Raw genomic sequence first — 14966 nt, forward strand, 5'->3', positions numbered from 1 at the left:
GCGGAAGAAGCGATGATTTTGACCAGTTAATTCTATAGCCTGATAGTTTACCAAATTCTTCTATTACCTCTATAACATACGGGAGAATTTTCCACCCCTGGTCCAAGAACAGAATCACGTCATCGGCATATAGACTTATTTTATCGCCCACGCCCTCGACTCCAAAGCCGTCTATACGTCTGTCTAAGCGAATCCGAGAAGCCAACGGTTCAATAAAGAGGGCAAAGAGGAGAGGAGACAGGGGGCAACCCTGTCGCATCCCCCTCCGCATCATAACGGGGGAAGATCTAATACCATTGACACTAATACATGCAACTGGATGTGCATATAGCATTTGAGTCATTTCCAGAAAGGGCTTCCCGATGCCAAAGTGAAACATTGTAGCCCACAGGAAAGGCCACTCCATCCTGTCAAACGCCTTTGCAGCGTCTAAGGACAGAATGGAGTGGTCCATACTACCCCTAACAGACAGATTCAGATAAACCCTATATAGGCTCATCTGTATCTGTCGTCCCGGAATAAAACCCGTCTGGTTAGCATCTGGTTACTGTGATGAGCAGACATCCAGACATTCCCCTTTTGCAGTAGTGTCATCACAGTTTACCTCATTTGAGATTCACATTACAAAGTTTTGGCGAAAGGTTAAAAGTAGGGTTGTCCCGATACCGATACTAGTATCGGTATCGGGACCGATTCCGAGTTTTCTCGGCGGTACTCAGCCGCCGATACCCCGCCCCGATACATAAATAGAATACTATGGGCGTAACTATGGGCGGGGCCCGGTGCAGTCACTGTACTCTTACACCGGGCCCCGCCGCTCACCGAAGTATTTATAAACGTGAATCCTTATCCTGTTGTTAAGTTGAACTAACGCTGCCCTCTCCCATGTCCCCCCTGTATCCCCACAGCACTTACTTAAGCTTCCATAGCAGGCAGAGCAGACGGCAGCAGTAACGTCACTCACTGACGTAGAGCGCCTGCTCCGCCCACTTTATGAGTGAAGCAGGCGGAGCAGGCGCGCGACGTCAGTGAGTGACGTTACTGGTGCCGTCCGCTCTGCCTGCTATGGAAGCTTAAGTAAGTGCTGTGGAGATACAGGGGGATACAGGGGAACATGGGAGAGGGCAGCGTTAGTTCAACTTAACAACAGGATAAGGATTCACGTTTATAAATACTTCGGTGAGCGGCGGGGCCCGGTGTATTGGGGGACACTGTTATGAGGGGGATCTGTGGATGACATATAGCAGTGTCATCCACAGATCCTCCCCATAACAGTTCCATCCACAGATCCCCTATAACAGCACCATCCACAGATCCCCCACCAAATAACAATGCCATCCTCAGATCCCCCCACCCCATAACAATGCCATCCACAGATATCCCACCCCATAGCAGTACCATCCACAGATCCCCATAACAGTGCCATCCACAGATCCCCCATAACAGTGCCATCCACAGATCCCCATAACAGTGCCATCCACAGATCCCCCATAACAGCACCATCCACAGATCCCCATAACAGTGCCATCCACAGATCCCCCATAACAGTGCCATCCACAGATCCCCCATAACAGTGCCATCCACAGATCCCCATAACAGTGCCATCCACAGATCCCCATAACAGTGCCATCCACAGATCCCCATAACAGCGCCATCCACAGATCCCCCATAACAGTGCCATCCACAGATCCCCCATAACAGTGCCATCCACAGATCCCCCATAACAGTGCCATCCACAGATCCCCCATAACAGTGCCATCCACAGATCCCCCATAACAGTGCCATCCACAGATCCCCCATAACAGTGCCATCCACAGATCCCCCATAACAGTGCCATCCACAGATCCCCCATAACAGTGCCATCCACAGATCCCCCATAACAGTGCCATCCACAGATCCCCCATAACAGTGCCATCCACAGGTCCCCCATAACAGTGCCATCCACAGATCCCCCACATGACAGTGCGTCATCCACAGATCCCCCAAAACGGTCACATGACATTTAAAAAAAGTATCGGTATTCGGTATCGGTGACTACTTGAAAAAAAGTATCGGTACTTGTACTCGGTCCTAAAAAAGTGGTATCGGGACAACCCTAGTTAAAAGTGTATTTATGGTTCAATCTCTTTTTATTAAAGTAATAAAAGAATACACATTCAAATGGTACAGGTGTGTGGACATTGCGGTTCTTTCAAATACATTTTCCATCATATAATGTCTCATACACATGCATCTATCAAAACAATGAGGTAACTATAATAATTGGGGTTCTGCAGTTTTTTTTTTTTTAACTGATGATCTATCCTCTGGATAGATCATCAGCATCTGATCGGTGGGGGTCCGACACCTGGGACCACCGGCGATCAGCTGTTTAAGAAGGCAGCGGTGCTGGCAGTAGTGCCGCGGCCTTCTCGCTGTTTGCCGCAGGCCCAGTGACGTCACGACTAGTATCAATGGCCTGGGCGCGGCTAAGCTCTGTTCACTTGAACAGGCCAGTAAAAATAAACAAGCATAATAGGACATGGACTGACAGACATACATTGGGGCCTGACAGGGACAAAAGGTAAGGTGGGTAAGGGTGAATGCTTTGTGCGTTACATATATTGGCTATATGGCTTATGAGGGGACAATGCCATTGGCCAACCAGTCCAAAAATTGCGGAGACCTACGGAACAGAGACCGGGGCTCCCAGACCTGTGTGAAGAAATGCACCCGATCAGGAGGTTAAAAGTGTATTTAGATATAATTATATAACATTTATAAAATGCATTCATTTTATTTTATTTCAGGTCAGAAAACCTCTCTAACCCAAGAAACTGAACTTCTGGAATCACTTCTGCAAGAAGTAGAACATCAGGTAAATAGTGAGCGTTTGCAGAACTGCAGCAATCAGCTGATCACCGTGTATTAAAGGATAACTGTCATATTTTAATCAAAAATCTATTTTCATCTATGTTGTTGCTGCTGTGGTGATAATCCATAATCACTAATTATTGTGTTCACATACCACTTGTTTAATAAGATTCCATCCATAGCAACCGCTCCGCACAAGACTTCTTTCTGACTATCTTCTCAAGATGGCCACTAATGCCCTTACCCTGAGGCCAAGACCTCCCTCCCTAACTACCCAGAATTTATTCGGCTCATGTCGGGAACGCGCAGCCTCACCCCAACCAATCGGCTTTCTCCAGACTTAAACACGCCCTCTTCGTCCTGAGTAGTTGATTCTAATTGCGAATTTTTATCGTGAATATTCTATTCGTGAATTTTTATTGCGAATATCGCCACTATCCTGGTCCGACGGGAGCGCGCGCACAGAGTTCGGGACTGCCCACTACTATGTCCTCCGTCTTCTGTATATAGAAGGTAGGAGACGGAGGACACTAGCTGTTTTAGCTGCACCACTGAAATGCCTGGGGGAGGAAAGAACATGTTACTTTTGTACAGGTATTGAATTACCTAGTAAATGTATTAACTAGGGAACTAAGGTAAACTTAGTCAGGCCAATCCAATTACATAAAAAATAATAATAATGACCTTTACCCTTTAAAGAAGTTGTCTGTGTTAAGGCAACCACCTTAAAGGGGTTGTGTCACTTCAGCAAATTACATTTATCATGTAGCCAAAGTTAATATAAGGCACTTACTAATGTATTGTGATTTTACATATTGCCTCCTTTGCTGGCTTTATTATTTTTTTTAATCAAATTATACACGTCTCGTATCCAGGGTTTACGACCACCCTGCAGTGCACACTATAGGACAGTGCTGGGACTGTAGTAGTGTACTCATGCACAGCAGCTCCAGTCTCGACCACCTCTTATCTGCACTACAACAGTGGCCATAACCACTTGATACTAGCGTTGTATATTGTGGTGGAAAGATGAATCAAGCCAGCAAAGGAGGCAGTATGGACAATCACAGTAGATAAAGGCCATTTGCTGATGTGAGAGGACCCCATTAGGTGTAAAACCCATTCATAAAATATTTCTGATTGTTTGCCTCAGTCTTTTTTTCTTACGCTACTTTCACACTTGCGGCAGAGAGATCCGGCAAGCAGTTCCGTCGCCGGAACTGCCTGCCGGATCAGGCAAAATGTATGCTAACTGATGGCATTAGTAAGACTGATCAGGATCCTGATCAGTCTTAAAAATGCCTGATCAGTCGAAAAAATGCATTGAAATGCCGGATCCGTCTTTCCGGTGTCATCCGGCAAAAACGGATCCGGCATTTATTTTTTCACCTTTTTTTCAGTCTGCGCATGCGCATACCGGAAGGACGGATCCGGCATTCCGGTATTCTGAATGCCGGATCCGGCACTAATACATTCCTATGGGAAAAAATGCCTGATCCGGCATTCAGGCAAGTCTTCAGTTTTTTTAGCCGGAGATAAAACCGTAGCATGCTACGGTTTTCTCTTTTGCCTGATCAGTCAAAACGACTGAACTGAAGACATACTGATGCAAACTGAACGGATTACTCTCCATTCAGAATGCATGGGGACATACCTGATCAGTTCTTTTCCGGTATAGAGCCCCTGTGACGGAACTCTATGCCGGAAAAGAACAACGCAAGTGTGAAAGTAGCCTTAGGGCTCTTTCACACTTGCGTTATTGTCTTCCGGCATAGAGTTCCGTCGTCGGGACTCTATGCCGGAAGAATACTGATCAGGATTATCCTAATGCATTCTGAATGGAGAGTAATCCGTTCAGGATGCATCAGGATGTCTTCAGTTCCGGTACGGAACGTTTTTTGGCCGGAGAAAATACCGCAGCATGCTGCGCTTTTTGCTCCGGCCAAAAATCCTGAAGACTTGCCGCAAGGCCGGATCCGGGATCAATGCCCATTGAAAGGCATTGATCCGGATCCGGCCTTAAGCTAAACGTCGTTTCGGCGCATTGCCGGACCCGACATTTAGCTTTTTCTGAATAGTTACCATGGCTGCCGGGACGCTAAAGTCCTGACAGCCATGGTAAAGTGTAGCGGGGAGCGGGGGAGCAGCATACTTACCGTCCGTGCGGCTCCCCGGGCGCTCCAGAGTGACGTCAGGGCGCCCCAAGCGCATGGATCACGTGATCACATGGATCACGTCATCCATGCGCATGGGGCGCTCTGACGTCACTCTGGAGCGCCCCGGGAGCCGCACGGACTGTAAGTATACCGCTCCCCCGCTCCCCGCTCCTACTATGGCAACCAGGACTTTAATAGCGTCCTGGGTGCCATAGTAACACTGAACGCATTTGGAAGACGGTTCCGTCTTCAAATGCTTTCAGTACACTTGCGTTGTTACGGATCCGGCAGGCACCTCCGGCAACGGAAGTGCATGCCGGATCCCAACAACGCAAGTGTGAAAGAGGCCTTAGATTGCTTTGTTTGGGTTCCTGGTAGCATTGAGTCATCAGGTGTTCCCTTCACCATGGCTATGCGCTGGGGATGCCCCCTGACAGTTGACTGCTATTGAGTGCCAACACTAATAGCAGCCAAATGGGAGAGGCTAGAGACGGCCTAACTTTTATGAATATCTTTTGGTTTGAAAGGAAAAATGACCTTTGAACAATCATACAAAAATGTTAGTGTTGCACATACATTGACTAAACTTCTATTTTTATGCTTTGCTTTTTTTTTTTTATTTGCAGCTTCGATCTTGCAGTAAGAGTGAACTCATCTCAAAGAGTCCAGAGATTCTTATGATGTTCCAGCAAGTTCACAGAAAACCCATGGCTTCCTTTGTCACCACCCCAGTACCACCAGATTTCACAAGGTACCAGAAAATAACCCTTAACTTGGCTGTTTCCATAACTCCCTAGAGTTGAATGGACTGACGGCACACATGCTTGACAGTCGCTTTATACAAGCACTTCCTTACCAAGGTCATGCTGACGTGGAGAAATAGTACTCAGAAACCCTTTTCCTTTGAACCCTGGGGTCCCTAAGCGACCTAACGTTTATGACCTATCGGGTGGATAGGTGACAAATGTTTTTGACACTCTATAAAGTGAACCAAAAAACACATAAATGGCAGAATTTTAAAGAGGACCTTTCACTAGAATAAAACATCTAAACTAACTATACAGACATGGAGAGCGGCGCCCAGGGATCCCCTTGCACTTACTGTTATACCTGGGCGCCGCTCCGTTCTCCCGTTATAGCCTCTGGTATCTTCACATGTTAGGCTCCACCCAGTGGAACCTGCCGGGGTCTCCTTCTCCCATGCTGTAGCGCTGGCCAATCGCAGCGCTCAGCTCATAGCCTGAGAGGTTTTTTTCTCTCTCAGGCTATGAGCTGAGCGCTGCGATTGGCCAGTTGCTACAGCATGGGAGAAGGAGATGCCGGCAGGTTCCCTGGGTGCAGCCGAACATATGAAGATACCGGAGGCTATAACGGGAGAACGGAGCGGCGCCCAGGGATAATAGTAAGTGCAAGGGGGTCCCTGGGCGCCGCTCTCCATGTCTGTATAGTTAGTTTAGATGTTTTATTCTAGTGAAAGGTCCTCTTTAAGATATCTGATCCCCCTCCTTTTTAATCTTCCTGACACAATGCCCCCTCTTCATCTATGTAATATAGCCGCCAGCTCCAGACTAACCTGTAAGAATGTACTTCTGTAGTCTGAGGCACACCGTCTGCTCTCAGCTGGACTGGCACCAGCTACACAGCATCCACCACACAACATAATATAACTGAAGTCAATTTACACTACAGGTGAATCGATTTTGATGGGGTTGGCGTGTTTGTTTGTTTTTTTTGTTGTTTTTTTTTGTCATTTATTTACCTTTTTTTTTGTTGAACTCCTAAAATCTAATTTTTCTACCTGTACTGTATACATGTTTCTCGCCCATATTCCTTGGGGGACACAGGAAACCATGGGTATAGCTCTGCTCCCTAGGAGGCGTGACACTAAGTGAAAGCTGTAAGCCCCTCCTCCATCAGCTATACCCTTCAGCCTGGAGAAGAGACTGCCAGTTTTTGCTTAGTGTCCAAGGAGGCAAGACACCCCCTGCTTATGCAGGGTTGTTTTCCTATGATTTTTTATTTTTGCGTTATTTGTTGTTTTTAATTCGATTTTTTTCTACCTACAGGGACAACAGAGGCGCATTAGACCCCTCTGTTTCTCCCGGGGTTGAGTTGCGCCAGTGCCGGTAATTCCGCACTGCCGCCTCCCCCACAGAAGACAAGGTGGACCAGGGCAGCCTCGCTCCCCTGCGTCCCGCCAGCTCAGGGTCGTCCGCACGCCAAGTCCCTCCCCCGGCTTCCTGCCACTGCGGTGCCAGGAGCTGAAGGGGCGACCCCCGCTGGATGGACTGAGGGCGAAGACAGCGTATGGTGAGAGTGGCTGCTCCAGCCTCCCCTTCCTCCCTCCCACCGCTGCTACAGGCTTCCTGGGCTCCCATGGCCACTGCTACATCCCCCTTGGCCACTGACATGGCCACTGCTACATCCCCCTTGGCCACTGACATGGCCACTACTACATCGTGCGCCCCCCCCCCCCCCCCCCCCGGGCATATCGGGACCGTTACCGGGCAGGGGAGTTTATCTGGGCAAGTCCTTGGCAGGGACGCTGCCTTCAGGGGACGGCGGGGGCCGCTTACTTGGCGTGAACGGCGCCATTTCATCTTGGCCGGCACTTCATCATCCTTGGGGGTTAAAATCATTTTGCTCTGCTTCTTCTTCAGCGCGGCAGAGGGGGGGGCGGAGCTTCCTACATGCGCTCCGCTACTTCCGGTTTCATCGGGCCCTACTTCTCAGTGCTGCGTGGAATCCTCTCTGCCGTGCGATCCTGAAGCCATTCATCTCCGTGCTGCTGCCTCTCCTCCACAGCCTCCTCAGTCTGTTCCCCTTACCGCTGCCACTTGCATCATCCGGGTCTGGTAGGACTGTTAACCCCCTCCGTGCCACCACTTTTCTTGGGGTCTCCCACTTTAAGTGCAACATCTTTTTTTCCACCATGTCAGACCCTTCTGCAGCCGCCAAGCCTTGGTACCATGCCTGTACTGCTTGTAGGGAACCCTTTCCCCGGGGGCAGTCTGATCCGCACTGTACTGCATGCCGAGCTCCACCGCAGCCTCAGTCGCCCGCTGTGTCGCTCCCTGCTTCCTCTGACCCGCCTGACTGGGCTAGATCCCTGTCCCAGGCCGTGGAAAGCCTCACTCATGTCGTGGGCCGCCTAATAGACAGGCCACCTACCCCGCAGGACGCCTCTCTGACTGTCGCGCCCTCCGGGTCCACTGCTTCTGCCGCTGCAGCGGGTTCGCTCTCTCTTAGTGACCCCTCCCGAGCTAGGCACTCTCAGAAGCGTATTAGAGTAGAGCGAGCCTCCTCCTCTGAGGCCTCACTCTCCCCGCCACGCGTGCGCACCCAGACGAGCCTCTCCTCTCCAAAGGATTCGCTCTCTGAAGGTGAATTGGCGGTTTCAGATTTGGAAATGGACTCGGCCCTGCCGTCCAAGCTAGCCTCAGCGATGGGTCAACTCATCTCTGATATTCGTGACACCTTTAAGGTGCAGGATGATCCCCCTAGCTCTGACGCAGCTAGCGTCTCCTTTATCAGACCCAGGCAGGCCTCAAAAGTCTTTCCAATCCACTCTGATTTCTCCTCTGTGGTGTCTAAGGCTTGGGCTCGCCCGGACGCCCGTTTTGTCAACCCCAAGAAGCTGGACATTTGCTATCCCTTTCCAGCCGATGTCGTGGCCACATGGTCTTCCCCACCCAAGGTGGACCCCCCTGTGGCCCGGCTGTCAAAGAACACGGCCATCCCTGTTCCCGACGGGTCCTCTCTTCAGTCAGCGGAGGACCGTCGCATGGAGACCCTTTCCAAGGGCATTTTTGCTGCCTCCGGTTCTGCTCTCAGACCGGTTTTTGCCTCTGCTTGGGCAGGGAAAGCAATCTCTGCTTGGGGTGCGCAGCTGGAACAGGAGTTGGACTCGGACGTCCCCATCCAGGACCTACGTTCCTTGGCCCAGCTTATTATTCGGGCCGGGAATTTTGTTTGTGAGGCCTCCCTTGATGCGGGAGCCCTTATTGCACGCTCCTCCGCCCTGGCAGTTTCCGTCAGGAGGGAGCTCTGGCTGAAGGTTTGGAAAGCGGACGCTGCCTCCAAACGTTCCTTGGCGGGGCTACCGTTTGCGGGTTCCCGCCTTTTCGGGGTCCGCCTAGACGAGCTTATTTCGGAGGCCACGGGTGGTAAAAGCACCCGTCTTCCTCAACCCCAAGCCAGGGGCGCCCCCCGCGGACGCCCTGGTGCGTCTCGTTTTCGGTCCTCCCGCAGGGCCTCTGGGGCTCCCACCTCAGCTGCCGCTTCGGCTCCTCCCCAGGACAAGCGTAGGAAGCCGTTTTTTCGGGCCCAGCCCTCCTGGCGCAAGCCGCAGGCTGCCCGCACACCCGCAGCAAAGCAGTCCTCTGCCTGAAGGCGCGCCCCCACCCACCCGGGTGGGGGGCCGGCTCCTCCTTTTCAGGGACGTCTGGATGGCTCACGTCTCCGACGCCTGGGCCCTCGAAATTGTGTCCTCCGGATACAAAATCGAATTTGCATCCTTCCCTCCAGATCTGTTCTTTCGCTCCCGCCCGCCGCGGGACCCGAAAAGCGCGGCTGCGTTCTCCGCGGCCGTTCAAGCCTTACTGGACAGGGGGGTGATTACCCCCGTTCCTCTAGAGGAAAGGTTCCAAGGGTTCTACTCGAACCTCTTTGTAGTTCCCAAGAAGGGAGGTTCGGTGCGGCCCATTTTGGACCTCAAAAAGCTCAACCGTTTTCTCCTCCATCGACGGTTTCGGATGGAGTCCCTCCGTTCCGCGGTGGCTTCCCTGGAGCAGGGAGATTTCATGTCTTCCATCGATATACAGGATGCCTACCTCCATGTTCCGGTAGCCCGATGTCACCATCGCTTCCTCCGATTCGCCGTGGGGGACCTCCACTTCCAGTTTGTCGCCCTTCCCTTTGGGCTGGCAACAGCCCCCCGGGTGTTCACCAAGGTCCTGGCCCCGGTTTTGGCCTTACTCCGTTCCAGGGGTGTTTTTCTGCTACCGTACTTGGACGATATCCTCATCAAGGCTCCGTCCCTTTCTCAAGCGGTTGCCAGCGTGGATATCACTCAAGAGACTCTGGCGAGGTTCGGTTGGGTCATCAACTTCCCCAAGTCCTCCCTTCCCCCCTCCAGACAACTAGTCTTCCTGGGAATGCTTTTAGACACAGGAGCGGCGGAGGTACGTCTTCCCTCGGAAAAACGTCTGACCCTCCGTGGGGCGGTTCGGGGTCTCCTCCACCGTCGACCGTCCTTCCGCTTCTGCATGCGGGTCTTGGGGCAGATGGTTGCCTGCTTCGAGGCGATCCCATTTGCGCAGTTTCACTCCCGCCCTCTCCAACGGGCGATCATCTCCTCCTGGGACAAATCGCCGGAGTCTCTGGATCATCCCTTCCGTCTATCGCCTCCGGTGCGGTCATCTCTCCGCTGGTGGTTACAGTCCCCTCTTCTGGGCAGGTCCTTTCTGCCACTCAACTGGTTGGTGGTTACAACCGATGCCAGTCTCTTGGGCTGGGGAGGCGTGTTTCCTCCCCGATCCGTCCAGGGCATTTGGTCTCCATCGGAGTCCAAACTCTCGATCAATGTCCTGGAGCTGAGAGCGGCCCTTCTGTCTCTACGACACTGGACTCATCTGCTGAAGGGTCATCCTGTTCGTGTACAATCGGATAACGCCACGGCTGTGGCGTACATAAACCACCAGGGGGGCACTCGCAGCGCTGCAGCAATGCGGGAGGTCACCAGCATTCTCCGTTGGGCGGAAGCCCACGTCCCGGCCCTATCTGCAATTTTTATTCCAGGGGTGGACAATTGGGCGGCGGACTTCCTCAGTTCCACCACCGTCGACCCCGGCGAGTGGTCTCTTCACCCGGAGGTATTCGAGGCCATTTGCCTTCGTTGGGGCATACCGGACGTGGACCTCATGGCCTCAAAATTCAATCACAAGGTCCCCGCCTATCTGTCCAGGGCCAGGGATCCGGGAGCTTGCGGAGCCGACGCCCTCGTTCTTCCTTGGCGAGGCTTCGCGCGCCCATACATATTCCCTCCCATCCCTCTCCTGCCCAAGGTCCTTCGGAAGATCGCGGCGGAAGGCGTCTCGGTGATTCTGGTCGCTCCGGACTGGCCCCGCCGGTCTTGGTATGCCGACCTCATGCTGCTCCTGGCAGACGCGCCCTGGCCGCTGCCCGCCAGGGAAGATCTTCTCTCTCAGGGACCGATCTTCCACCCGCGTTTAGGGTCCCTACGTTTGACGGCGTGGTTGTTGAGACCACCGTCCTGACACGTAGGGGTTTTTCTGCGGACGTCGTCCGCACCATGATCCGCGCCCGTAAGCCGTCCTCTTCTAGGATCTATTATAGGACCTGGAGGACCTTTTTGGGGTTCTGTGCCGGTCTGGGGATTCCTCCGCTCCGCTTTTCTCTCCCCACCGTTTTGTCCTTCCTGCAGAGCGGACTGGCCCAAGGGCTGGGCCTTAGTTCTTTGAAGGGTCAGGTGTCTGCGCTGTCCATTTTGTTTCAGCGCCCACTGGCCCCCCTTGGTCCTGTCAAGACCTTCCTTCAGGGCGTGGCTCACGCGGTTCCCCCGTACCGTCCTCCGGTACCGCCCTGGGACCTGAACCTGGTTCTCTCAGCGCTCCAGGCTTCCCCTTTCGAGCCTCTGCGGACGGTTTCCTTGCGACTTCTGTCCTGCAAGGTTATTTTCCTTGTAGCCGTCACCTCTCTTCGGAGGGTGTCCGAATTGGCTGCACTCTCCTGTCTGGAACCTTTCCTAGTGTTCCACCAGGACAAGGTGGTTCTTCGTCCGGTCCCTTCCTTCCTAAGGTGGTCTCCGCCTTTCATCTGAACGAGGACATCGTTCTCCCCTCTTTGTGTCCTTCCCACCCGCGGGAGAGGAAGCTTCATCGCCTGGACGTTGGTCAGGGCGCTCAAGATTTACCTGGAAGTAACCAGCTCTTTCAGGCATACTGACTCGCTCTTTGTGGTCCCGGAGGGGTCGCGCAGAGGGATGGCGGCATCCAAAGTTGCTATCGCCCGTTTTGTCAAGATGGCTGTTACTGAGGCTTATCTCGCCAAGGGCAAGGTTCCGCCCCTTGGTGTTACCGCTCACTCCACTAGAGCGGTCGGGGCTTCCTGGGCTCAGAGGAATCGGGCTTCTACGGAGCAGATTTGCAAGGCGGCCACTTGGTCCTCCTTGCACACCTTCACCAAGTTCTACAGGGTGCATACTCATGCGTCGGCTGACGCTGCTTTAGGCCGTCTGGTGTTGCAGGCGGCAGTTGATTGATGCCTCTGGTGTTGGTTGAGTTTGTTTCTGGTCCCTCCCTTCTGGGACTGCTCTGGAACGTCCCATGGTTTCCTGTGTCCCCCAAGGAATATGGGCGAGAAAAGGAGACTTTTGTATTACTTACCAGTAAAGTCTCTTTCTCGCTCTTCCTTGGGGGACACAGCACCCGCCCTTCATTTGGGTTACAGTTGTGGTTCCGGCTTGGTTGCCCCCGTTGGGGCTCGACAGTTCTTTTTCCGGTTGGTGGTTATCTTTCACTACTTGGACACGCAACTGGCAGTCTCTTCTCCAGGCTGAAGGGTATAGCTGATGGAGGAGGGGCTTACAGCTTTCACTTAGTGTCACGCCTCCTAGGGAGCAGAGCTATACCCATGGTTTCCTGTGTCCCCCAAGGAAGAGCGAGAAAGAGACTTTACTGGTAAGTAATACAAAAGTCTCCTTATTATATATCATTTTTTGCTCACCTACCTTTTTGCTTATTGCAGTGAACTTGTTCCTTCCTATGATTCAACTACATTTGTGCTGGAAAACTTCAGGTATTCTTTTCTTCTTTGGTCGATGTAAGAGATATATATATATATATATATATATATATATATATATATATATATATATATATATATATATATATAAAAATTATATATATAAAAGAATATCGTGTAAAGTTTATTTCTGTAATGTGACTTAAAAGGTGGAACTAACATATGGGATAGACTCATTACATGCAAAGCAAGATATTTCAAGCCTTTATTTGTTATAATTTGAATGATTATGGCTTATAGTTTATGAAACCCCAAAGTCACAATTTTGAGGTACCCTTTGCTCAGGGGGTATGGATTAATTAGCTGACTAGAGTGTGACACTTTGAGCCTAGAATATTGAACCTTTTCACAAAATTTTAATTGTAAGTTGCATTAATGCATTTCCTTTTAATTTGCATAGGTGAAACTCGAAAAATTAGAATATCATGCAAAAGTCCATTTATTTCAGTAATGCAAATTAAAAGGAATTGCATTAATGCAACTTACAATTAGAATTTTGTGAAAAGGTTCAATATTCTAGGCTCAAAGTGTCACACTCTAGTCAGCTAATTAATCCATATCCCCTGAGCAAAGGGTACCTCAAAATTGTGACTTTGGGGTTTCATAAGCTGTAAGCCATAATCATCCAAATTATAACAAAGGCTTGAAATATTTCGCTTTGCATGTAATGAGTCTATCCCATATGTTGGTTCCACCTTTTAAGTCGCATTACTGAAATAAATAAACTTTACACGATATTCTAATTTTTCGAGTTTCACCTGTATATGTGTATAGTAAGTACTTTGTCCAGGTAACAGAAACCTATCTGCATCCATCACTTTGATGGCTTCTGCCCCTTTATTTTGTGTTTTCATGCTTTTTTTTGTGTCATGTGTGCAGAACATTAATATCATAATATAGCAATGATGACATTGTGGCATGGTTGTAGGATCTGAAATCGAAACCGGTAGTGAAAGTAAAAGGGTATTTCTATATCGGAGCAAGCCATTCCTGACCTCCTTCCGCCTGGAAGTGGCAGGCAGAGGTGGTCCAGACTACACATACAGCTGAGCAGGCTGGGCTGTTTTTGTTGCTCCCATTCAAGTGAAGGTAAATTTCTCTAAAAATATAGAACAGTGACCAGTACAGTAGGTTTGCTCATTACCTTTTCAAAATGCAAGCATATGCTGCATATTCTCTGCTACCTGAAAGCGGCATCACTTCCACACACCAAACCCTTTATTCTGACGTTTTTCAGTGAATCTGAAAATGGTATTTTATAAAATGTGAGTAATAAAACTGACATGTTTATAGCATGTTCCATTACAGTGCCATGATGCAGGCAGAACTGAGTCCTTGCAATCAAATTTGGGTATGGACTCATGCACATGACCAGACTGGCTCAGTGCCCATGCCGCAATGCACGGGCACCGGCCGTGTGCACTCCGTATTGCGGTGCAGACCCATTGACTTAAATGGTTTTTGCAATCCGCAAGATACGACCAAAGATAGATCATGTTCTGCCTTTTTGCGATGCAGAGGCACAGACCCGAAAACCCACTGGAGCGCTTTGTAGTGCCTGCGTGGGCTTCCGATTTTGTGCCTCCGCTACGCAAGCTAGGAGAAGTCCTGTCTTCAGTCATGTCTTGAAGAGCACATCCCCATTCAAGTCATTGGGTCTGCACTGCAATATGGTGTGCACACTGCCAGTGTCCATATATTGTGGACCCACCGTCTACGTCCTTACGTTTTTGTGCATGAGCACTATGACAAATAGAGTCCCTTGCCTCTGTTGATGGAGACATCCGTTCCCCACATTACAGATGCCAATACTTTTTATGTCACCAGGCTACAATGTATGGGCATTTTAGTGCTTTTAATATAAAAGCTATGATAAAACAAAAATTACGATTTTAGATAGGCCACCCAACAGCACAGAAACATTTAATTAAAGTTTAGGAAAACAAATTATTAAAAGGCATCTGTCAGCAGATTTGTACCTATGACACTGGCTGACCTGTTGCATGTGCACTTGGCAGCTTAAGGCATCTGTGTTGGTCCCATGTTCATATGTGCCCACATTGCAGAGAAAAATAAAGTTTTAATATATGTAAATGAGCCTCTAGGAGCAATGGTGGTGTTGTCGTTACTCCT

General features: G+C 50.4%; 1 protein-coding gene across 3 annotated transcripts in view; it reads left to right on the forward strand.

Moving 5' to 3' along the window:
* The window catches only part of TRIM37 (tripartite motif containing 37), a 156416-nt gene that overhangs the window by 41078 nt on the left and 100372 nt on the right, over positions 1 to 14966 (forward strand). For all 3 annotated transcript variants that reach the window (XM_040424758.1, XM_040424759.1, XM_040424757.1), the window contains exons 8-10: positions 2790 to 2857; positions 5636 to 5760; positions 12777 to 12827. In XM_040424758.1, the coding sequence (XP_040280692.1) occupies positions 2790 to 2857; positions 5636 to 5760; positions 12777 to 12827 (244 nt within the window). The remainder of the gene's footprint in view (positions 1 to 2789; positions 2858 to 5635; positions 5761 to 12776; positions 12828 to 14966) is intronic.

The sequence above is a fragment of the Bufo bufo genome, chromosome 3 (assembly GCF_905171765.1).
Source record: "Bufo bufo chromosome 3, aBufBuf1.1, whole genome shotgun sequence".
Classification (NCBI taxonomy): domain Eukaryota; kingdom Metazoa; phylum Chordata; class Amphibia; order Anura; family Bufonidae; genus Bufo; species Bufo bufo.